The 23,840-nt window shown below is 38.3% G+C and overlaps 1 protein-coding gene across 8 annotated transcripts in view; it reads right to left on the reverse strand.

Annotated features, from left to right (window-relative positions):
• Positions 1-23,840, reverse strand: part of LOC122833870 (inositol 1,4,5-trisphosphate receptor type 1-like) — an 83,494-nt gene that overhangs the window by 48,449 nt on the left and 11,205 nt on the right. For 3 of the 8 annotated variants that reach the window (XM_044121814.1, XM_044121810.1, XM_044121808.1), the window contains exons 4-37: positions 16,881-16,990; positions 16,228-16,314; positions 15,653-15,811; positions 14,529-14,627; positions 13,423-13,506; positions 12,673-12,819; positions 12,505-12,600; positions 12,384-12,428; positions 11,479-11,633; positions 10,073-10,172; positions 9,724-9,884; positions 9,483-9,624; positions 9,180-9,338; positions 8,727-8,899; positions 8,461-8,580; positions 7,172-7,366; positions 6,838-7,089; positions 6,579-6,720; positions 6,299-6,452; positions 6,023-6,213; positions 5,806-5,938; positions 5,671-5,725; positions 5,427-5,592; positions 4,421-4,594; positions 4,261-4,332; positions 4,013-4,150; positions 3,806-3,931; positions 3,511-3,711; positions 2,503-2,754; positions 2,298-2,423; positions 2,090-2,218; positions 1,383-1,409; positions 361-481; positions 74-267 (exon numbers count right to left, since the gene is read on the reverse strand). In XM_044121814.1, coding sequence (XP_043977749.1) covers positions 74-267; positions 361-481; positions 1,383-1,409; positions 2,090-2,218; positions 2,298-2,423; positions 2,503-2,754; positions 3,511-3,711; positions 3,806-3,931; positions 4,013-4,150; positions 4,261-4,332; positions 4,421-4,594; positions 5,427-5,592; positions 5,671-5,725; positions 5,806-5,938; positions 6,023-6,213; positions 6,299-6,452; positions 6,579-6,720; positions 6,838-7,089; positions 7,172-7,366; positions 8,461-8,580; positions 8,727-8,899; positions 9,180-9,338; positions 9,483-9,624; positions 9,724-9,884; positions 10,073-10,172; positions 11,479-11,633; positions 12,384-12,428; positions 12,505-12,600; positions 12,673-12,819; positions 13,423-13,506; positions 14,529-14,627; positions 15,653-15,811; positions 16,228-16,314; positions 16,881-16,990 — 4,685 coding nt within the window. The remainder of the gene's footprint in view (positions 1-73; positions 268-360; positions 482-1,382; positions 1,410-2,089; positions 2,219-2,297; positions 2,424-2,502; positions 2,755-3,510; positions 3,712-3,805; positions 3,932-4,012; positions 4,151-4,260; positions 4,333-4,420; positions 4,595-5,426; positions 5,593-5,670; positions 5,726-5,805; positions 5,939-6,022; positions 6,214-6,298; positions 6,453-6,578; positions 6,721-6,837; positions 7,090-7,171; positions 7,367-8,460; positions 8,581-8,726; positions 8,900-9,179; positions 9,339-9,482; positions 9,625-9,723; positions 9,885-10,072; positions 10,173-11,478; positions 11,634-12,383; positions 12,429-12,504; positions 12,601-12,672; positions 12,820-13,422; positions 13,507-14,528; positions 14,628-15,652; positions 15,812-16,227; positions 16,315-16,880; positions 16,991-23,840) is intronic. The other 5 variants (XM_044121815.1, XM_044121809.1, XM_044121816.1 and 2 more) reach the window with 3 other exon arrangements.

A 23,840-nucleotide genomic window follows, 5' to 3' on the forward strand; every position in this document is an offset into this window, starting at 1 on the left:
AAGAGACAAGCGCATGTCCTTTATGTCTGTGCATAACTGGTATGAGTTAAATTCAAACATCCCCAGATGTTACCTGCAGCCTCTCAATAATGTTCCTGTAGTCCCTCGACACGGTCACCACAGATTCTCTGCGAGTTGAAAGGTGCGAGTTGCGAACAGAGAGCCTCCAGCTAATGGCGGTTCTCTGCACGATGTTGTTGGATCTCACAAACAGGTTGTTCACCTGGTTGTCCAGGTCCACTGGGATGGCTATGGCTCTGCTTTTGGCTGGTCGGCACAGAGAGAAATGCACTTATATCTGCTACCAGTTGTGTATTCAAATAATTTAAGGTAAGTCTCGAAAAAGAGAGAAAATCTCACCAACATCAGAGAGCACCTTAATACAGGTTTCAACAGAGCCCTTCTGGCCTGAGCCCAACCAGTAGCAATGGTAGACCCTGAAGATCGCCTGCAGCAGCTGCACAAAGACAGGCTGTCTGGTCTGGAAGGAAAACACCAGAGAATACAAAAAAACCTCAGTGTTTTCATGTCCTTTTCAATGAGCTTGTCTGGAGCAAAAGAAATAGATCCCCATCAACATTAAAGTCTCCCACGTTTCCTCGTGTACAGTGGTTCCCAAACATTTCAACTTCTGGAGTAATTGCAACACAAACAGCCAAGAGTTGCGCCAATACATTGGTTTTTAACCAGAGTCAGTGATTTTATAAAGATAACTACATGAACCCGATAACATTTTTGAAACAGAAACGTAGATTTAAAAAGTGTGTTTATTACCTGCCAATGTGTTATTTTAAAAAGATACATTTAATTTGATTTTTTAAAAAACACATTCTAATTTAGTGAATACGACTAGTATTTCTATTTTTTTAAGAGGAAGCAAGACATTTATGCATAAGACAGTTCAAACATAAATCTACCCCTAAAGTAAAGCTTTATTGTGTTTAATCTGTAGCAGGTGGGCAGAGCTTTACAAAACTGGAGACCGGAAATTATCTACAAAATCTGCTATTATTTTCTTTCAAAAGAAATCTGAGTTCATTTTCAAATAAGTTTTGAGATCCTCTCCAAGTTTGGGAACCACTGCTTCCTTGCACCAATAGTGTTTTAATATCCAACACCCCTTTTCAAAAGTCAATAAGCAAGAGTGAGAGAAGTTATGGTTAGATCAGCATGCTGAAACAGTTTGAAGTACATTTATTTTCCTGGACACACATGAATCCCACAGCAGACACTTATTCATATTTCACCCAGTGACAATAAAGCTGCATTGTACTTCACAAAACCAATTAATAACAAGGAAAATAGTCTTTGGTTTTTTTTGCATCCCACTAAAAAAAGTTTTGCACCTTTTGTTATTTCCCTGCAAAAGAAATTTACTATACCTGCAAATTTTTCCTCAGACGTTTATCCTGTAGCAAAGGTAAACAATTCATGAAAAAAATAAAATTAAAATAAACTAAGGCAAAAAAAAAAGAAAAAAAAAGATTAAGGTTCGTGGACACAAAAGGCATCCCACAGACTGCAGAGCCAAAATTATTAAAATATGATATGGAAGTAAAAAAACAACAACAATGAAAGCAGAAAAGGTTTTCAAACAATTTCATCAGTGAAGGACCTTGGAACCAGGTGCAACTTGCCACCATTCACTCTGGGTCTAAAGTGTAAGTTAGGCAGTCATGAGCAAATCTGGCCTGACTTTTTTTCAACAGCAATATCAAGATTATTTAACCAGATTTCTCATTGAGTTTGGAACACAGAGCATTTGGAGAACTAAATGAACACATATTTGCAAAGCAGAGTATTGCAGCATGTTGTTTTAAATCAATAATCAATTACAATGTTTTAGTGAAAGTTTAATAAACTAAAATACAAATTTGATTAGCCTTCCTCTGATCCATGTATGGTAACCCAAGTTTACGACTCTAAATGGCTTGCTAAGAACTGAAATCCAAAGCAAAGTATATAGTACCTTAATCATTTTGAATTTATGCTCTTAAATACTTCATTTATTTTAATATTTTTCCTGCAATGTGACTGAAGCATTTTCTGAACAGATATGGTGTTGGAGAAGCCAATGCAACATGATTACCTGGAGGCTTGTACTCTGGTCAGAGAAAGGAGAACTGAAGAAGGTAGTTACGATGCTCATAACCGTCTCAGTCACGTAGCGCTCCAGAACGCTGTCTGCATGCTTACGATCGCTCGTGTTGTTGCACACCTGAACAACAGTTTCAAGGTTTAAGTGACGCATAAGTTAATTGTTATTTCTCACATAAAGAAGGCATAAAGCTCCTTACACTGCAAATGTCAACCAGAAAGTTATCAAAGAGATTCCACATGTGGTTGGAGGTGTAGATCTCCTTCATTTCCACCTCAGTGTCCACATAGCAGTGGTTCAGAAAGTTGATGTATGCAATCTTGATCTGAGGGATTACAGCAGGGAAACAAAATAAGTGACATGTTTCTAAATGCGTCCCAAATGCCACTTGCTTCTCCCGTCACCTCAGGGATGCAGTCCTCATGGGTTACGACCCGCACTATGTCATCCAGCGGTAGCAGGGAGTTGCACTTTATCTCAGTGTAGACGTTCTTGCCCTCAGTGCAGACGGCCAACAGCTCCACCAGGTGTATGTGGTACCTGAGCGGGCTGTTCTCATCCATCCGATCTCGCTCCGACCGCATCATGCTGACCAAAGTCTGGAAGGAGGCCCGATCGTTGTAGAAGACCAGAACATCTTCTCCTGCATTCACTAGCTGTATGAGAAACATAGCATAATGCCAAAGAAGAACAGTGATATAGAGAACTTTGCAAATGTATTCCTGCCTGTTTGTTTCCACATTTTCTCATGCTACTTAATGTGACAGGCCTACACAGATTAGTGAATCAGTTAAATGTTAAAATAATTTGTAGTTTTCAAAATGGGGTTTGCATGTCTATTGATATTCCCCCATTGGGTCAATACTTTGCAGAAACAATAGCTGCAAGTCGCTTAGGCCATGTCTCTACAACCCTTGCCCATTTAGAAACTTTTTTGCTAGAAATAAATATTGCCCGTTCTATTTTGCAAAATTGTGCAAACTCAATCAGACTGAATGGAGAACATCAGTCTCAGAGTGTCTGTATATTTAAGTTTGACTTAAAAGGGTCATTGTAAAAAATGATTAGGGTTGCTGCAATGCTGGAAAATGTACTCCAGTTCAGTCTGGCGTCTTGGGCAGCACCTAACAAGTTTTGTCTCGGTATTGCCCTGAATGCAGCTCCATCAACGCTCTGAACAGCTTCACTATTTCTGCTGAAAACAGTGCATCGTTTTTACCATGGAGATGATTTGTGAGCAGCTCTAAACTAAGATTAAATTTCATAAAGATGGACCCGATATGCATGGTGTTGCTCTCTCACAAAAACATCAAAATAAATACATAAACACAGGTTGTGTTTGTCACATGACAAAATGGGGACAAATTCAGAGGGCGCGTATTTTATAAGTTACATTTGGAAACAGGCACAACCTCTGCCATGACGATATCCTGACACTTTTTGATGAACTTGTTCTCTGCCTTGACGATCGTCTGTAAGAATTTGAGGTACTGCACGTTGCGGCCGTGTGTTTCAATACAGTGGACGAAGTGCTGGACCACGCGATCGTTGATCTCGCTACACAGCTGGAAGTTGTTCATGAAGATGTGCTGCATAGTGATCGCTTCTAAGATCTGAATGACAAGAAGCACAAAGGACCAGTGAGTCATAATCTAAGGTTTATATCACTGCTGTGGGTTTGAGGCCAGGTGAGGAAGGACAGCTGACCCCTGGATTGAGGAAAAGATTGATGTGTTTATGGAGCAGGGCCTGGTTCTGCTGGTTTCCTGCACAGAAGTTCTGTAGAAACTGATGGGCTAGTTTCATGTTGTCCTGCATGCGTACATCTTCTCCCTGAAAGATAAGATAACCAAGTTATGATCACTTTTAGGCACAAACACAATCAATAAATATGTAATTTGAAACCCTTTTTACCTTTTCATAAGGAATCTGCAGCAGCTCCAGAACCACAGCATGAGCCCCCATGTTTCTTAGCAGCCTCTGCTGCTGTTTTCGGCTCTTTCTACCCGACAGACCGTCTTGGATGCACAATTTGCTGAGACGAAGCAGGACCTATGGGGGAAGCATGACGTAGGAGGAAAACACAAACGATATTAAACATCTGGAAAAAAATATTTTTTTTATTATGCAAAATCTTTCACTTTAGGAATAACTTTCATCACCTCCTTTATCACCCTGTAGTTTTTGCTGCTGGCACTTTCTGCCTTCCTTGGTTTGTCAGTGGCCGCTGCGTCCTGCAGAAGCCAGCATCGGGTGTTAAGGAACATGCCCTTACAGTGGCTTGGTTTACCCTCAGTTTGCATGATGTAAAACAAAGCACACCTTTTGAGGTTCTGGTTCAGCTGGCATCCCCTCTCCTCCATCCAAGCCCTCATCTGGTCCCTGCCTCTTGTACACCCACAGCTCGGATTTCTCAACTATAGACCGCAGCTTGTCCAGATCTTCTTTTATCTGCTTATAATTCTCCACATCTTGGCTGGTGACCAGTAACTGCACCTGTTACCAAAGTTATGAGGAAATAGAGATCATTGAAGAATCCACTAGAGAGAAATAATTATATAGAATCCAACAAGTAATTACTGTAGAAGTAATGTGTGTTTACTGGAGGTATAAGGCTTTATTTTTCCAGGAAGTAAATTATCTTTATTTTATATATTCTAATGTTTTCAAAATGTGATAGTAGCTTATTCACTTACTTTAAGAGTCCTAAACATAAGTATTAAGCTTACAGTGTTTTTCAGGTTTTCATGTTACAAATAGAAATCTCAATATCTTTTTAGGGGTTTCTATTGACTTACACAAAGTAGTGAAGAATGTGCAATGGAAATGATATGTGGCTGTTATTTATTTTAAACTGTTTTTTACAAAAAAGAAATTGAACAATTAAGGCGTGGGTTTGTTTTCCCTCCCTAATCTGTAGGATCACCTTTGGTTTTGCTCTTTTGCAATATGTCTCTATGTATATTCTCCGTACATAGAGACATATTGTCAGAATCCATTCAGTCAGAATCGGCCCGCCATATGAACATGACTCCTATTCCAAATTGAATCCATGACCATAAGTCTTGATCTAAATCATTTGATTGTAGCTGTGACTATATTTAGCATTGTTGTCCAGCTGGAAGGTAAACCTCCACCCCAGTATCAAGTCTTCTGAAGCCTCTAAAAGGTTTTATCCCAGGATGTTCCTGTTTTTAGCTCCATCCATCTTTAACATCAAATCTCCAAAATGTTTTTTTTCCTTCCAGGAGAAAAGCCTTTCACCCTACTATTGTTTTTGTGAAATATAAATAATATTGACATTGATATGCTCGGCAGCAGGGGTTACCTGTTTGAATGCCTGTAGAACCTCCTGCCTCTGGCTGAAATGCTTGAAGAGCAGGTGCAGGGCTTTGGACACCAGCGGAGGATACTCATGCATGGTTAAGTGGAGCAAGACCCTTAAGAAGGTTCGACCGCCATGATCGTCCAAGTCGAGAGGCGTATTCTCCTCACTGAACACACAGAAAAACCATGCTTTCATAGAAATACATCTTATTTAACTTTATGTTCTGAGCATAGTCTAACTTTACCTTCCACCAAAGATCGCCTCCGCCTGCTCCTCTATGTTTTCAAAATCCAAAGCTCCTGGATTTTAGGAAGACACTCAAAATCAGTTTCTAGTGGACCCAACTTTGGTGTATAATGCATCTAAGGATAAACCTAACCTGGGATATTATTTGGGCCTTCTACTGATCCACTTAAAGATAATTGGTTCTGGGAAGTACTCTCATCAAACTCCCTTTTAAAAATCGACAGAAGACAGGAGATCCTGTAGTCCAGGCGGACATTCAGGATAAACTGCAGGAGAAAAGATGAAATACAATTCAGAAATACTGACCATGAAACATTCAGATTTCATTTCCTAAACGATGTGTATTTCACCTGCAGGATCTCTATAATCTTGAGCTTAGTGTCCATGACCAAAATGTCCTGTTTCTCAGGCTCAATCTGTGTCTTCACCGTGTCGCCATTCGAGTCGCTGTTTGTACTGATAGGAAGGAACCCGCCTCCTCTCAGGACTACCTGGGACATCAGTTCTCCTACACCATGAATGGACCTCATCACATTACTGCCTGAAAGCATATAAACGCACAAACACAAATCAACCTCATGGCCACCAGATTCACGTCCTCAACTCGCCGCTCTAGGTTATTATACCTCTGCCTCCATCTTCTTTTTCCAGCTTGGTGAACGGGAAAACAGTGCTCACATGGACACAATCCAGAATAGCCAGAAGGATCTTGGTTAGTCTGAGCAGGTCACTGAAGTTGTAGAAGCCAAAATAAATTAGATTTCTGGCCAGATTCACCACCTGGAAAAAAGAAAAACAGATGCAAGTGTGAAAACTACAAGTTCAAAGTATTTTATCATAAATTTATGTAACAGATTAACACAGTGTATTGCATAATTATGAAGTAGAGCTATCGGCCATACTAACCTCAGAAGTGAGCTTGTTCTTTTCCTTATCTGCAAACGGGAAGTTCTGACACACCACGTCCCTGAGGTAGTTTTCAACAAACTCCATAGTCTGCCAAAATCGCTCCTTAATATTATCTTTGGTCGTTCCATCATTGTCGTAGCTTCAAATTAAAAGATAAACATAGCTTTAAAAAGACAAATAAACACAAGCAGATTTTACAATGAACACAAAGGAAACCTGAAGTAAAAAAGGATTTTGTTTGCGGCCCATTTCTCACTCGTTAATGGAGATTTCTGACGGGATCTCAGACCACAGCCGTGCATATTTGACTGGCGTGACTTGCTCCTGTGGATCCCGATCCACGTGCATGTGCAGCATTAGCCGACAGAAAGAGGCTCGAAGGTCAAAGGGCAAGTCTTCATCCGACATGCATCGTAAGATCAGGTCGACATCCAGCTGAAGGGAAATTTTGTTGATTGCTAGATACTGCCGATCCAAGCACATCCTGGCAAACAAGTTGAGCTGATACCTGTCCCAAATGAATCAGACTAATCAATGATCCACACTATAAGGGTTGCTCAGCCCAGCTAAAATGAGAACCAGAAATGTACCTGTAGTAACTGATTACTTCTTTATCCTCCTTCTGGCCCTCTTTGGCATCCTGGGCCATCTCCCTGACGCTTTTGCTACGCATCTCTTTGTCGTTGTTGTTCCAGAACAACCAGACTTCCTCCTCATCCTCCTCTACCTCCACAGAGTTTTCCCCCAGCTGCGATCCCTCAATCTCAAACCTTGAAAGCACCAGTCTGAACCAGAGTTAATCAAAAAAAAAAAGAAAAAGAATGGATTTATTTTTTTGTATTTAATTTAATTCATCTTTAGGCTTGATGACCCAAACATTTCCCATGTTAAATCCTCCTGGATGTCCACATGTTAAATGCACCCAAATTTCCCCATGGAGCGCCTGACATTTCGGAGGATTCCTTGATGCTTCCATAGTTCCCCATGTAAAGTCCACCCATGTTTCCTATAGTAAGTCCTCTCAAAATACCCCAAGGTAAATGCTCCCAAATTTCCACTTGTTAAATGGGGAAATTTAGCATAGGGAAAAATTGCTTTTAATTTTTTTTAAAATTTAAAAACATTAAATGTAAAAAAAAATGTATGTTTTGTAAATGATGATTAAAAAAAAAAAGAAATAATCTTTGCCTATTCACTTGTGCTCTCTATATAAAATGGTAATGCATGTACGTTTCAGTCACTCAACATAAGCACAGACAATGATGTTTACAAGTATGAATTCAATACAAAAGATCAACTTTATGTGCAGGGTGTAAACTATGCTAATAAGCTCAAATACTTAGGGTACTTTGAAAAAATATTTGTCCCCATAAAAATTTTTCCTCTACACTTAAGTGCTTTGGAACTATTTTTATATTAGGAACCAGATATTTTATGAAATATAATCTGAATTAATACAAAAGAGAGTTGTCATATGCTTATTTTATTTTAATTTTTACTTTTTTAAAAAAGCTTTCCAAAACAACCAGACCATTTGTGAAAAAGTCATCTCTGCGCCCAATTTTTGACTTCTGGAAAGACCCCATTTTTTAACCCTATGGAAAATTTGAGGACTGAACTTAATGGCCATTTGTTTGCCTGGAAACTGACAAATCTAAGTGAATTTCTGATAAGACTTGATGAAGAATCTGTCACATAATTCTTCAAAAGTCTTAATCAAACTGTCATTTATACCTGCATCTATATTTATTTATTAGTATTAACCAGTGGTCCAAGTTTTTTTTTCTAATTACTGCCCTGTTTGGATAGAAAATAGGACCAATAAAGTTGTTATACTATCTTTAGTGGCAACCTGAGGTGCAACAGAAAAACCTGTTACTTTGTTTCTATGAGGATGTCAGCATTGGCTGGATCCAACACTGCAGTACAGATGAGCTCCTGTGTCACAGGGATGGACTTGTTCATCGACACACACAGGTCTGACAGATAATCCAAGAACCTGGACACAAACACAGGGAACACAAAACTCAACTGCACCCTGAGGGTCAAAGAACATCTATAACATATGAGTTGTTCAACGATTTAAAAAAACAAAAAAACCTAAACACAACAAAACACAGATTAGATAATCAAACAGTGTCACACCTGGGCTCCCGATTTTTGCGGACCAAGCTCACAAACGTGTCAATCTCTGCAGCAGTAATGTGCTTCTCCAGCAACTTGCGGTTGTTATGGAGCAAAGCTGTGATGGTGTCCTCGGCCAGCACATCGTAGCCAATCTGTTTCTGCATGAAACGAAACTGTTTGGCGATGTATTCCTGCAAGAAACAAAAAAAGAACACAAAAAAAACACTGGTTATGTGCAAATGCAACAAGATAGGCACAAAGGTTTACATGACATGGAACATTTAAATGAGCATGGTACATTAGCAGCTCAAATTGCAGACTGGAATGGATGTTCAGCTGCATGATATATTTTTTTATTGCTTTAATGTTAGTACATATCAAGAACTCTTTTCCTCAGGAAAACAAGGCAATACAACCCTCTTATATTGCAGTGGTGAGTATTAAATAATGTTCATGGTGGACCAATTGTACCTGATTCTTGCGATAATCCTGTTGAGAGTGACGCAGGACCCTGTAACACAAGCGGCAGATGTGCCTGAAGGGGGCATGACGCTGGTCAGCCAGCTCCTCCAGCCGCAGCATGGGCCCATCCCCGCTGTCTGTGAAGGGTGCCTGCAGCAGCTTGAAGATCTACAAGCAGGAAGGAGATTGTGATAAACGCAACCATGCAAAAAGTCCACTTTTTATACCACTTCCACACAAAACTACAAAAATCAGAGATAAGAGGTCAGGGGAGTTTTACAAGAAGTGGCCATTCTTCCTTTATTGCATTACCTGTTTGAGAATATTCTGTTCTCTCATGAGTTTCTGTCGCTCCCTATTGGGTTTGTTCACCATAATTTCCAGAACATCCTGTCCGTTGTTGGGAATGTCCACCACAAAGAACACCAAATCCTCCAGGAGCTTTGTAACAGCCCTGAATTTATTCATTACAAAAAAAAAGACACAAACACAAATTAACAACAGAACTATCAACTTCAAGGAAACAACTCCACAGTGCTGATGTGTTTTCTACCTCCTCTCGTTTTGTGTGATGGTGCCTTTTTCCAACTTTCCTGCAATAGAGGCCAGGACTTTACTGGCATCATTGGCAAAATCAAGGTCCCTCACTTCAGCCGGAGAGACAGGCACGATGGCGAAAGCCTCTTTATCCTCTTTATATGCAGATGTGCCAATCTTGAATCAGAAATAAAATCCAATTGTTTTTTACTTATCAGAGGAAATCTGATTCATTTTGGGGCCTTATTAAGGGTTAAAATAAAAATGCAAATTCACTATCAAATATTCCATAAACATTTCTTCAACAAAAATAAGTCTTTGGGAAAAAAGCTAAATAAAAGTTAGAAAATAGATTTGTCACTTACCCGCAGCATGACAGGCTTTTCTTCTTCCTTGTCTATCGGCTGGTTAGTGCTGTGAACCCATGTGTTGGTGCAGAGGTGTCGGAGGCGCACATACGAGTTTCTGAAAGGATATTTGTTTTAAATAGTTTTTTCAATTTAAAGTACACATGGTTGATTCTTTTTAAAGCTGTCAGTGTAACCAGTCACACAAAAGTTTCCCCTGACTGGCGCTCATAAATATGGAGAAACAGACAAGAGTTTCTGTCATAAGGTAAAAGTCTCAGCCATACTTTCATTTGTGGTGGTAGAGCAGGTTAAAAATTGTGTCAAAAACTTACATTTCAGTTTAATTTGACCAGAACCTTCTTATAATTGTTTGCTTTCAAACAATGGCTTTCAAACCGGTACCTCAAAAGTCAGATTTGTGCACGGCTAATAGTTATGCCGATAAATTCTACCACCAGAGCAGTGGAGCTCTGCAACTCCTCCAGAGTTACCATGCCACTGATTAACGCTTTCCTTGCCTGACCTGGTAGTTAAGGTGGAAAACCATATTGTGATATTGTCTGAAGTTGGGCCACATCCTTACTACTTTCAGATGAGGGATTAAATTTTTTAACTGAAGGATTTTAGAGTAAATAGAACAAACGAACACAACACTTTGCAGATTATTTGTAAAATTTGTAAAAATCATCTCTACTTTCTTTCCACTTCACTGTTATGCTTGTCCAGCATAACTGTTTGTGTTTATCTTTTTTTTTTTTTTTTTTTCCCCACCAGGGGGTCTTTTGTGGGCTCTAGTGTCCCTTATATGACAGCAGGCTGACAGGAAAGGGGGAAGGAGAGGGGGGAAGACATGCGACAAATGTCGCCGGGTCCGGGAATCGAACCTGCAACGGCTGCGTCGAGGACTCAAGGCCTCCACAGCACGCCCCTGTGTTTATCTTTTATATACAATCAAAATTTTTTCTATCTCTCAAATTGTTCTAGTCAATACTGGGAGTTTGTGCTGCATTTGTTTCATAGTCGTTGAACACAAAACGACTACTGCCATTAGTAGCACCAGTATGAAAAACAGACCAATATCTTTCACATTCAGCAGCCAAAATTATAATTATCTGCATGACGAGCAGAAGGTGTATGATCTTTATCAGTTGTTGTCAGTAACTGAATCTCTTAGACAGGAAAGTACCACCACACACTCAATCCAGGCTCTATTTCAGAAACGCATCGCAGTGTGGCATCATTGGCACCCTGTAATGTACTTTGGAAGTCCCCAAACTACAACATGTCTGTTGTTTGATTTCCAAAATTAAATGAGGCAGATAGTTACTCAGATGAATTTTCCAATTGGGTAAGTGATTCTCAGACCACAGTGAAGTAGAGGCCAACTCACAATATTTTGTGACAATATACGTCTTTCCTACCTGGGTACCAGACAGTCCCCCCCTCTTAAGGTGGTCGGGTCCAGCTCGAATATGGAGGAGATGTCGTTTCCATCAGGAACCGATATGAGTGTGTACAAAACTTTATCTTGGACAATTTTCAAGCGGGCTCTCAAGGGGTCTTGCTCTGAGTCCAGCTATAAAAACAAATTAAAAATGACATTAGAAACCGAATGAAAAATTAGAAACCTCTTCGAGGGCCAATTTTTATGTTTTACAAACTGACTGGTGAAACACAGGCCAATAATCGCTAAGATAACATGGATTCTAGGAACTAAATCCATGTACTGCTAGCAAAACTAGGTCTTAAAATCACAAAAAATTTGTAAACAGCGCAATCAGGGTTGTATACACTTGTGTAAGTTGAGATTTGTCTTTACAATGCCGCAATCCTGAAATGATGGATGAATTTATAGCTGTATGGATGAAATTTTACTTTTCTTCTATTTTTTATTTTTTTAAAACAGAGAAAAAGTTAACTGCAGCCGAACAGTTCATTCATCTTCTTCTGCCTTGGCCAGCAAATGTTTGAAACTTCATAATAAGAACAATAATGTGAACCATTCAATCATTCGTTAACAAGAGACGAACACTGATGGACAAAGACTGCCATCTGCTGTTCAACAAAGCATAACACATTCACTTTGCAACCAGAACAACCAGAGACTGTTACCTGTGTCAAGAATAAAGTGTAAACATATTTTCCATATTCCTGTTAATTAAAGCAGCTATAAAATAGGTGTGAGATGTTTATAAATACAACAGTGTGAGATTTGAAGCGGGTTATTTTTGTGTTAGCGGACAAGCCAATTACAAGCGGTGTTATTATTTCAGTGGCAACTCTACACTAGTGATGAAAAGTCAGGCCTTCAGCAAGACTTTCTCACCGGAGAGCGGAAATCGAGACCCTCCTCTTCATACTCTGGGTTTACCTGCACAAATTCAAGAGTGGTTGACTATCTATTGCTCACAAGCAAACATATGAGGCGTGGAGACGGACAGACTGACCTCTGCAGCCAAGTAGTGTCCTGTGGCCAGATGTTTGAACCTGAACAGGCTATTCCAGTAGCCAGCGCCACCTCGACATGGATCATGCTGTACGACCTGAAACAAAGAAAATCCTTTTCAGCTCAAAGCACATCCAGCAAAGCCAGGTTTGAACTGATTGCTGCTCACCTCAATCTCCCAGAGGGCTTTGCTGCTAGTGGCCGAGGTAGCCGACTGCCGCCCAGTAGTGCGAAGAAAAACATATTGTTTTTTTCTGTGGTCGTCACATGTGAGGAACTTCTCCTGCTCTGCGTGGAACAACCGTACAACATCACCCTGCAGAGATAAGTCACAGCAAAGTATGGCTAAACTTGGCTCATTTTAAAATAGGAAACCTTGTTAGTGATCTCTGATGGCTAACATTTGATCAATGTGAATGGAAAGCATTCTCACTTAATCAGTTTTGGGAAAGTAACCAAATGCTATTAAATAATTTTGGGACTGTGGGGCCAGTACTTTATTCTAGAAAGGTTAACCAGCAGACTGAATAGTCCACTTGAGTTTTCTCAGTAATAACAGAAAGTTTGTAACATTGAGTTTTTAAAGTTTTTACAGGCATGTACTGCTGACTGATGATACTGTTTGTCAGAAACAAAGCAACCCACTCAGATTAGACGAATAACATTATGCAACATTTTTAAAGAAAAAAAACAACAACTTAGAAACCCTTCAACATTATTTAACTGAAACTATTTTAGGTTTCAAAGTAAATACCATGTTAAAAAATGAATTATCTATCCCAGTCTTTTCACTTTAAATACTGCAATTAACTTATTGTACAAGTATATTTTCTAAGAATGAGAAAAGATTCTGTGCCAAAAAGAGCCATTTGAAATAAATTGTCAGAGAAAGTTATCAGGCATTCGCTGAGAAACGCACTCCTTTCAGGACAAGCTCCTGGTTGTCGCTCCACTTCATAAACAAGACAATCTTCCAGCTGGTGCTGCAGTTTACAGAGTTCACCTGAAATATAAAGAGAGATGATGTGACTGAAGCTGTGGTTCACAGAACTACAACAACTCATAAAGTAGAACTATTTGCTAAATTCTTTGTAAAGTATTTAAGTGTATGGTATATCTGTTGGATGACATGAAAAGTAAAATAGGATAAATTTAAGTGGAGCAATTGTTTTCCTCAATCCTGTGCACAATCACCCAACTAAAGAAAACAATTTCCATTTCCAAATGGCACTTTAACTGCCTTCAAAATTGAATTTTAACTTCAGAGCAACTTAAAAATCAATTGCATTGGTTCTCTACAAAGTAAGTGATACCATTTTGAAGTTTGTGTGTCAAACCATATAACATGAAATTTCTTTATACATTACAAGGTCTAACCAGATCGCATAATAAACAGTACCGTTAGTTAAGGAAACTTTAAGATCTTGTTAAAAACACATATCAGCTCTTAACTTTCGATAAAGGAAAGAGTACAGTATTGATAAAACTTATGCTGAACATAAATTCCTTCCAAAAAAACCCTGTTATGTCACTATGCAGTTTTTAAAGGTTAGAAGAAAAGCATCCTTTAATTTACCACAATCAGTGACAAAAGAAGGCACAATAGAATTCAGTGTTGTAGAAGAAAAATGGATGACTTATTTGCCAAAAACGTGAGAAGACAGAAAAAGATGAATAATAAACAGAATGAGACCTGATACAGAACCCTGAGGAAAACCACAGACAACTGATGCAGCTTGTAATCTAAAATGTTTTAACTACACAAGCTGATTTTGATCTAATAAAGATCATTTAAACAAATCTTTGAGGAGCCAATTCCACCAACTTTAATGTTCATAGGAGAATATCATGAAAGATGATCTAAAAGGCAAAAATAAATAAAAACAACTATGTCTGAAAGCTCAGAGCGAGACACAATGTGTGGCTAACATGAGATTTTAACCAGAGCTGTTTCTGTCCTGAGAAGAGGCTGGAAACCAGGGTGGTATCTGTTCAGACAGATTAAGAGGGAAACATAAAGCAAACCTCGTTGCATCCTGGGTTATCCACAAGTTGATGTGTGCTGGCATGCAGCGGCTGACCAGCGTTGACTGGGTTCAGGACCACTTTATCCCCAATCACTACCTGCAGTCACACAGAACACACATGCAACAAATGTAAAAGCCTGACAAAGAAAGTTTCTTTACTGAATATCTGACACAGACACTGCTGCAAGGTAAAGCAGATTGAAGAGCGGCTTTGTTTTCAAATACGAAAAACTGAGGAATTAATTATATTTACACAGAATGTAACAGTCAAAAACACGCATGTTTGTAAGTCAAGATGGGCACAAACTTTGGTCTAAAATGTTCTATGCATGTATATCAAGTTCTTGCCACAATATTTCTGCAAAATATAAAGTTTTTATAGTTAAAGAACAAATTGTATGTCTATAAAAGTTTAGATTTAGATTCTGATTCAATTTAGTTTTTAATCTGACCACAGACACGACACTGCTACAGCTTTACCAACCTTCGTCAGGCTTTTTATCAAACAATGTTACGTTTAATTTACACATGCAGAATACTTTTAGCCCAAACTTATGGCATGGTCAGTTTGCACCAAATTGATTCTTAGAGAAGACCAAACATGACCAGGACCTGGCTCCTGTAACTATCTACAACCACCACTGGTGAATAATTAACAACATTAATAATTTGTATATTAATTATTTGCTAATAAAGCTAGATTTTATTTATTTGGTATACAAAACAGATAAAAAATAATTTTTGAAACATCTTTGCAGCTGCATTTAAGGGTTTTCAGTTTAATAGCTCTTCATTTGTCAGTGTGGTTTAATCATGGCGCAGACCTCAGTCCAGTTGGGAATTTGCTGCAAGTCTCAAAAATGGATATCAAAGATGTTCTCTATCCAATTTGGCATCAACTATTTTTCAAAGGACATGTGCAACTCTTGGTATGAGATACCAAAACGGAACTGCAGCTGTAATTTCAGTGGAAGGTGATTTTTCATAGTCGAATGTGAGAATTGAATAATAAATATCGCATCTCTGGTATTGATTAGACTTTTTTGTTTTACTGCAGGCTGTTTATTTACACGGAGCACAACGCTCCCGCATAGAACTCGTCCCATGGCCTGAAATACTCACGATGTCCCCAATAGAGCGGAGTTTGTAGAAAGGCTGAATGTAGAACCAGGAGCCTTCGTTTCCTGCAGTGTCCAACATCACCCTCATGGCGTTTTTCTCCAGCAGCGCTGGCAGCCGTTTGTTCACCGTCAGGTATTTGTTGCTCTTCAGGTGAAGCAGCTGTGCAGGAACAAAGAGCAGTGAAAGTTTGCACACACTCTTCACATGACTGGGATTATTTTGAGGCTTCTAATGATTCATCTGAACTGATCTTTAAAATAAAATAAAATAAAAAACTGGATGCAAAACTTTAAATGTGTTGCGGAATAAGGGTTTAAATTATATATATATATATATATATATATATATATATATATATATATATATATATAGGGTCAACTGTATACAGCTCTAGATATTGCCTGATTGGGGCATTTGAAGAAAATAGACGTTTTTACCATATTAGCACAGGATTTAATTTTCATTTCAGAAAACTCATTGTCCTCAAGCAAAGGAATATTTTGGATTTAGGAGTATGGCATTTTGGAATAAATGTCACAAAAGGTTTCACCCCCACAAAACAAACAGAAACAAACCTGAATGACATGTCCATACTGTATCACAGTTCCCAGGAGTTTTTTGTTTTCAGAGTCATTTTGTTTCTTCTCCAAGTCAGCTGCATGCTGGGTTCAAAGAGAGAGAAGGACAAAATTAATTCCACCAACATGTTCACAGCTCACTACATCCTGTCCTGCAGAAATGCTCAAAGAAGCAGTTGTATTTGTACCAAAGAAAAAGTCCTGGAAGAATAGTCATAACTAAAATTTGGATCTTCAGCAGAAACAATTTAAGTGAATCCCAGCCTCACCTATCCACAGGGAATATTGCCAGCTTCCATTTTATGACTGTTTGGTCAAAAAGATTTGCTTTAAATGGTATTAAGACTTCAGAGGAGAGAAAAAAAAAGAAGAGAATCTTGGGCAGAAAGGTAAGACAGTAGTTCCCAGAATGTCTATAAAAGGGCTTACAAGGATTCTACCACATAATAATTGATGCTTTAAAGTCCTATAACTGAGACTTTTGTAAATTCAGTTCATAAACAATCAAAAAATGCTTCACTGAGATCCCGACCTGTGAAGAAATTTATATTCAAGACCTATTGAAATCTGCCTAGATATGTTTATTGCCATGGGGACAGAGCTGTGTGTTGTGGTGGCTGTGAGGTAACTGTGTTGTTTTCGTAGCTTACATGGAGCTTGTTGAGCAGCACCGTGTCTGTGTTCCCCCCAGGCTTCGCTGCTTTCCAGAACTGCTTCTGGGCTGAGTAGCGGTTCATGGGGCAAAGTTTAAACAGACAGTCTGCACAGAAAAAAGAGGCACGAAGCAATCAGTTCTGCTTCATTAACATAAAAAAAAAAAAAACAGACAGGACAAAGGGAAATGCATGAAAATACACAAAGCCTCCTCTCTACAATAACCAGCAATCCTGGTAAAGATGTGCAAAAACAATAACTGCAGCATCATCGTTTCACAGTGGAAGAACAACGATCATTGGAAATGTATTCAAACCTCATTTAAAATCCTCCTCACACTGTGTGGTGGCAAAGCAGACTTAGGTTCAGACTTATTTATCACAGTTATGTTGTTATACAATGATTACATGCGTACAATTAAACCTCAGTTTAATGCAGCTGTTCTGTGAAGGCATCAGAGATTTGACAGCAAATGAACAGCATCATGAAGGAGCACAGCAGAAAGGTCAGGGGGAAAGTTCAGGAGGAGTTTAAGGCAAGGTTGGGTTGAAGTGAGCCATTTTCACCAAAGATTACCATGTTAACACAGGAGGCACTGAAGGGATCAACAGCTCAGGTGGAAGAATGGTTTCATAGGGGAAATATTAGCTGTACATCCATTTAACTATGCTCTATTGTAACTTAATCCTTGCAGTGAAGACTGGTGCATGTTCCCAACAGTCTATAGGAAAAAGGCAGGGCGCACCATATTACTAATACCCAAAAGGAAACCAAAGATCATTGATTATTCACTGACCATTCTTTGACACTAAAAGACATAGAGTAAAGGTGTCCCACTAAAGAGGCTTCAATTAGATTATGGCATATCGTTAAACCGAACAAAATGTAAAAACTAAAAGCTGTTTTTAAAAAAATATTTCAGTGTGAAAATATGTCACTGAAACTAAATTCACAATCTTTTTAAAAGCTTTTCACAAATCTTCAGAGATGGCTATAAATGTGAAGGGAGTTTAAATGTATGCAAACTATAAAGGCCTTCCCAAAACAACATAGCATAAAACATCAACATTACAAGTCAGAAATGAAACTAGTAAACTATCTTTGTTCTCTCTGCACACTGAGGTGGCTATGCGTTTGCCTGCACTTCAAACGCATATTAATAATTCTCCTGAATGGAGATCAAAGGCCTTTCTCTGCTCTGGGGAGGAGCAACGGATGCAGAGACGGCCTGCATCTGTGTGTGCAATCAACCTACACCACCTCCTCAAAATGTGGTCACAGCCAACAGTTAGACGGCGACAATAACACCACATAAAACATCAGCGCTTCTGTTTGCATTACGAAAAGGCATGTAAAGGAGGCGTGGTCAGCCGGCATGAGTAACCACAGGCAACGAGGAGATGCTGCCGTTATCAGTAGCGCCAAATTGTAGAGTTAATTTTCATATGCTGCGCAGAAACCCGCCTAAAGGGAAACCAGGCCTTTTATTTGCATGTGGACTGAGAATGAGAGAAGTTCCTCTTCTGTCCCAGGAGAGTTCCTCTTCTGCAGCTCGCCAGGACTGAGGAAGACTTTAACAGTGGATTCAAGTTAGGTTTTGTTTAGCACGAACAGATGAACTACTTTCTCCTGCAGAGCTGGGTTTGTCTCCTCCCTCTGAGTTCTGGCTTTCCTCTCATTTTTATCTCCTATCAGATCTCTGCTCCTTTTTTACCGAGAGGGCGAAAAGAGGAGGAAAAGAACAATCTGTCCATCCTTCCTCCCATTCTATGTCTCTGAACTTCATTTGGAGTCGCAGTAACATGCCCAAATAAGGCCAGCCAAGAGAAGGGGAGTTAGATGACTTTAAGAGAGGGGGAGTGGGTGGGGACTCCCTGTTTCCCCCCTTCACATATTCTGTTATCCCTCCTTCCCTTTCTCTCTGAATTTCTCTATTTCACACACACCATTTGTTCCCTCGTGGCAATATCCTAAAGCTTCTCCAGCCATCCAAACCCCACTGCTCCAGTGGTCTTTCTCATCAGTCATGTTTGACTTCAGCTTGGTGCATAATTCAGTGAGGAAAACAATTAAAGAGAAGTGAAAGACAAATGAGGAAGATGAGGAGAGAGTGAAAGAATGTAAAACACAGCGTGTAAAACACAGGCAGTGGAGAAAATGAGAAACTCTGACATCTGCATGTTGGATGATTCATTTACAGTTGAAACCACATATTTACATGCATCGCATTAAAAAACACATATAGCCTGGTTTTTTACAGTCTTGAAATAAATGAGACGAAACCTTTCCTCCTTTAAATCAGTTAAAATTACAGAATAATTTCTGTTAACTGGATGCCAGAATATTTTCTTAAAATTCAGAGGTTTACATACTGACAATATGTGTTGACAATATAATGAATTTGAACAGCCCAGATGACGATAACATGGCTCTGTCATTTTAAGATAAGTTATTTCACAACACTTAAGTTAATTGGAAGCAAACAAGTGAACATATTTTCAACCAACACCTCAAGCATACCACTTTCTTGTGTGAAATTATGGAAAAATCTTCTCAAAAAGTCAGCCAATATGGTAGGAAGTGGATTGCTCCATCTTTGTGAAAACCTCAAGATGCTTAAAGGTACCACACACATTTATTCAAATATTTATACACAAGCATGAACACCAAGGGAAAGCCAAAGTCATCTTCAGCCATCACAACATTTAGGAAGGAGACAGATTCTGTGTCTCAGATGTGAACGAATAATAGTGTGAAATGTGTGAAAAGTGCAAATGACCTTGTCATTTGTCAAAGAAGAACTACGTAGATTGAGACGTCAGTCAGAGAGGAAGGGGCCATCAGTACAAAAGCAATATAAAAGGTAGATTACAGCTTGCACATGTACGCAGAGAGAAAATCCTGGGTTTTTGGCCACATTCTGCTGCAGGACGCACTGCTGCGATTAACCAGAAATATGACATCATGAGAAAAAACATTACGTGAAAATAATAAAACTAAATCTCCAGACATTAGTCAGGAAATTAAAGTTTAGGCCCAAATCGATCTTCCATATAAATAAAGACCCTGAGCATTGTAACAAATCAGTTTCAAACTAGCTTACGGACAACAAAGTCAATATTTTGGATCACAAAGCTCAGATCTTCGTCTCAAAGACACTTTGTGGGCAAAGTTGAAAAAGTGCATGTGAGCAAGTAGGTCTGCAAACAAAACTCAGTTATATGAGTTCTGTCAGGAGGAATGGGCCAAAAAGTATTTTTCTAAGTTTGAGGTAAGATGCACAAAACACAAGTCAGAGAGTTTATATAGTATTGTTCTTAACAATACTAAGGAAATGTGTGTAGACCTATGACTTTAAAGAAAATGAAGAAAAAAATACAAACATCCCCTTCTCTCAATATTATGGAATTTAGAAAATAAAACCAATCTTAGTATATTAAGTGACCTAAAACTGGAAATCTTTAGACTCATTTAAAGTCAGACAGAGAGATTAAAAAAAAAAAAAGTTTATGTGTTTGTGTTATAAAGAGTAATTAAACACATGCTAAACTTCTGTTTTAAAATGTGTAGCAGCTCATGATGTGAGTAACAGAAAAGTAAAATTACGTTTGCACTCATTTTTTTTTTTCATTAAATTGCAGATATTTAACCACAGAACACATAATGGCAACAGTAATGGATTGTAAAACCAACAGAGTTTGGTTAAGGAGGAATAAGGATGGAAAAACTGAACATAACTAGGAACCAGGCTAATATTAGAAAAACTACATTAAACTTCTTTCAATAGCATAGAAAGTTTGCACTTCCATCCAAATGACAATCACAGCTTTAAATGGATTCAGAATTCAACTAAAATGTTTAATTAAATTTGACAGTTCCAACAATTGTCAGACAGTGGTTGAAACCTTTTCCCAGAGGAAAGTAACAAAAGTTTCCATCAAGCCTCCATTCATGCCCACAGTTTACAGTTTACATAATAGAGTCATAAAAGCACTCAGAAAGCAGAAGAGACTCCTGACACGTTCTACCTTGTGTATAAAAAACCAAGCAACCACCACTAAGAGTTGACCACACCTCGGGTCCAGATCTAACCAAGCTACCTCTGCTCTAAATACAATACACAGACTGACCAAGGACTTAGAATCAAATGCTGCTCTTACTGAGATTTCTATCTTGTATGTAGAGGAAGCAACAGATCACTACTGATTCAAAAGCTGGACCATTTCTGCAAGATCTTGACAGAACAAGGGAGGATAGTCGTGTGTTAATAATGAAAGGAATGAACAACAGAACAGTTTCTGCTGTTTGTCTTAATTAAAACACTCAGCTTTTCTCCTGTGTGTCTCTGACAGAAGCAAATAATGCTTGGAAAACAGAAATAAGCTATAAGGTGGGCCTGAGGGGCAGGTTAATTATTTCAGAGCTGACGCAAATGGTATGAGTTAAATATTGTAAATTAGGCAGGAGTTGACATGAGCATGAATGGTTAAGAGAGTCAGTATTCCCATAAATGCTTTCACATGCTACTTAGTTTAGCAATGAAAATGCTGGAGTAATCAAAACTTGGTTTTGTTTTTCATCAGTTTTGGTAAATTGTGGAGCTGAGGCAAAAAGGGAAGGAAAAGTTTTTAAAAGGGTATTTGATAGTGAATCAAAGTTTTCAATGAGTCAACGTTATGGCCCTTAATCCAAGTAAAACCTAAAATGAAAAAATAAATAAATAAAATAAATAAACAGTAAGAAAGTGATAAATTATCACTAACAGTATACAATGATATGTGATATCTTTAGATATTAACTTGTATTTTTAAAGAAATCTGATTAAATTAATATTTAAATTTTTAATTTAAATATTAAAAATATTCATATCCCAGGACTGTGTGAAAAAGCAACAATTCACTAAACCTGATGGTTGCACCATCCTCTGTAATCACTGCCACCAAGTGTTAGACAAAATGGATCAGAAAGTTGTCTCTGTGGAGGCACGGAGGAAAGCTCTTCCTTGCAGAACGGTTCAAATTCAGCCAAATTAGGTGGTTTTCAAGTATAAAATCCTGTTTGAGATTATGTCACAGCAGTTCAACAGGATTGAAGTCCAGACTTTGACTACACCACTCTAATACTTTACTGTACAACAGTTTTATTTTGTGCCAAGATGTTGAATTACTGGTGGACTTTGGATCACTGATCTACAGCACTTGACCTATTGGCTGGACATTTTCTATCATTATTTCCACCACATTGTTTGACTAAAAGTATAATGTTCTTTCCCCAGAATGCTGTGTCAGCTTCTCTTCTGATTTAACAGGATGAGACATTTCCAAAAAGTTCAAATGTGAGACCGGACTTTGTCTTCTGCTTGGTCAGCAGCAAATTTGAATTTGGAAATCTGAGGCAAATGAGGCCTGCAGTGGTTCTTCTAGATTCTTCTGTGATCTCCTGAATGAGTCATTCTCAGGTTTACAACTGTGTCATGTTTTCTCCATTTGTAGTTAATTTTATGCTTTGCTAGACTCCCTACTACTTAGAAATGGCTTTGTATTTCCTTATTGTTCACGAAATACTTTATTTCATGGTATTATGTGTTGCTTTTAGACAAGTTCAGTTAGACTGATTTCTTGATTCTGCATCTCTGGCATTAATCACACATGCGTGTGCATAGTGAATAAAATCAAAATATTACAGGAAACTGCACATTTTGCAGCAAATTACCACAAGTTCAACGTTCCTTTATGTTATTATGTAAGAATGACAACTTATTAGAACAAGAAAATAACGTAATATTGGACAAGAAAATACTTTTCAAATAAATAAAAAAAATCAAAGGGTATTACAGACCCTACATATCAAAGGCTTTTAACTGCACATCATTTCAGTTTGCAGCAATGAAACATTTGAGAACATCAGACAAAACTGTATTCAATTAGCATTGATAATGTGATACATTCTAAAAAATCTCATTAAAAAAAAGCTGGCAGATTGTAATGTAAGTATTTATTTTGTGTATATATATATATATATATAAAATGTTTGACTTCTAATGAAGTCAAACAGAAGTTAATGATAGTTATTCATAGATTGAGGGCTAAAATAAAATCTTGAAAGAGCTTTCAAGTTTCTGTAAGTACGACTGAAAATGTAATCAATATTTTGCATTGATATTTAATTTTAAATAGAGATGGGTTTTTTTGATACTTAGCTTTTTGACAGGACATAAGTTCAGGACATGTCACAATAGGGTTCAGCACGGCTCCACCCATGAGCTGGTTATGATTTGTCTCCCATAATATTTTAGCACAATTTTACCAAAGCAGATGTTTCAGAGTGCAGATGCAGGCTTCATGTGAGAGATTATAGTGGTGAGGAGAGAGCTGTGTTTACATTAGGAGGAAATGTTGAGCATACCTCAGCAGTGACAGTAACGCCAAGAGGACCTAACAAAGGAATCATTTTGAGGGGATTAATGTATTATTTTTACCAAAGCTTCATAGAAGCACCAGCTTCAAATCAGTTATCAGTTGATAAAAATGACTATTGGTCTGTTGAACCCTTGCTGACTACAGTTAATCGCTCTGGAAATTGCCTAATTGGAGTAATTCCAGTGTCATGTGGAAACACTTTTCTGTTTCCCTACAAGACTCTCAACTAAAATGAGCTAATCAGGTCAGGACCAGCCAATACAGTAAAGGAGCTTTTCAACTCCAACAAACAGCATGTACAGCATGTTTGCTGCAGATTAGTATGTTACAAATCTGCAGTGTCTATGAACTATAAAGGGCAATGCAGGATTGGAGAACAAGTGTGACATAATGATGGGAAACAAAGAAAAGACAACAGCAGACAAAGCGAAGGCACTGGATCTGAAAAACACAATGAGGGACAGAATCTGATGCATGTATTATGTTGACATGCTACAATAAATAAACAAAACCATTGCTTATATTTAAAGCACTGAA

This window comes from Gambusia affinis, linkage group LG07 (assembly GCF_019740435.1).
Source record: "Gambusia affinis linkage group LG07, SWU_Gaff_1.0, whole genome shotgun sequence".
In the NCBI taxonomy this organism is placed as follows: Eukaryota; Metazoa; Chordata; class Actinopteri; order Cyprinodontiformes; family Poeciliidae; genus Gambusia; species Gambusia affinis.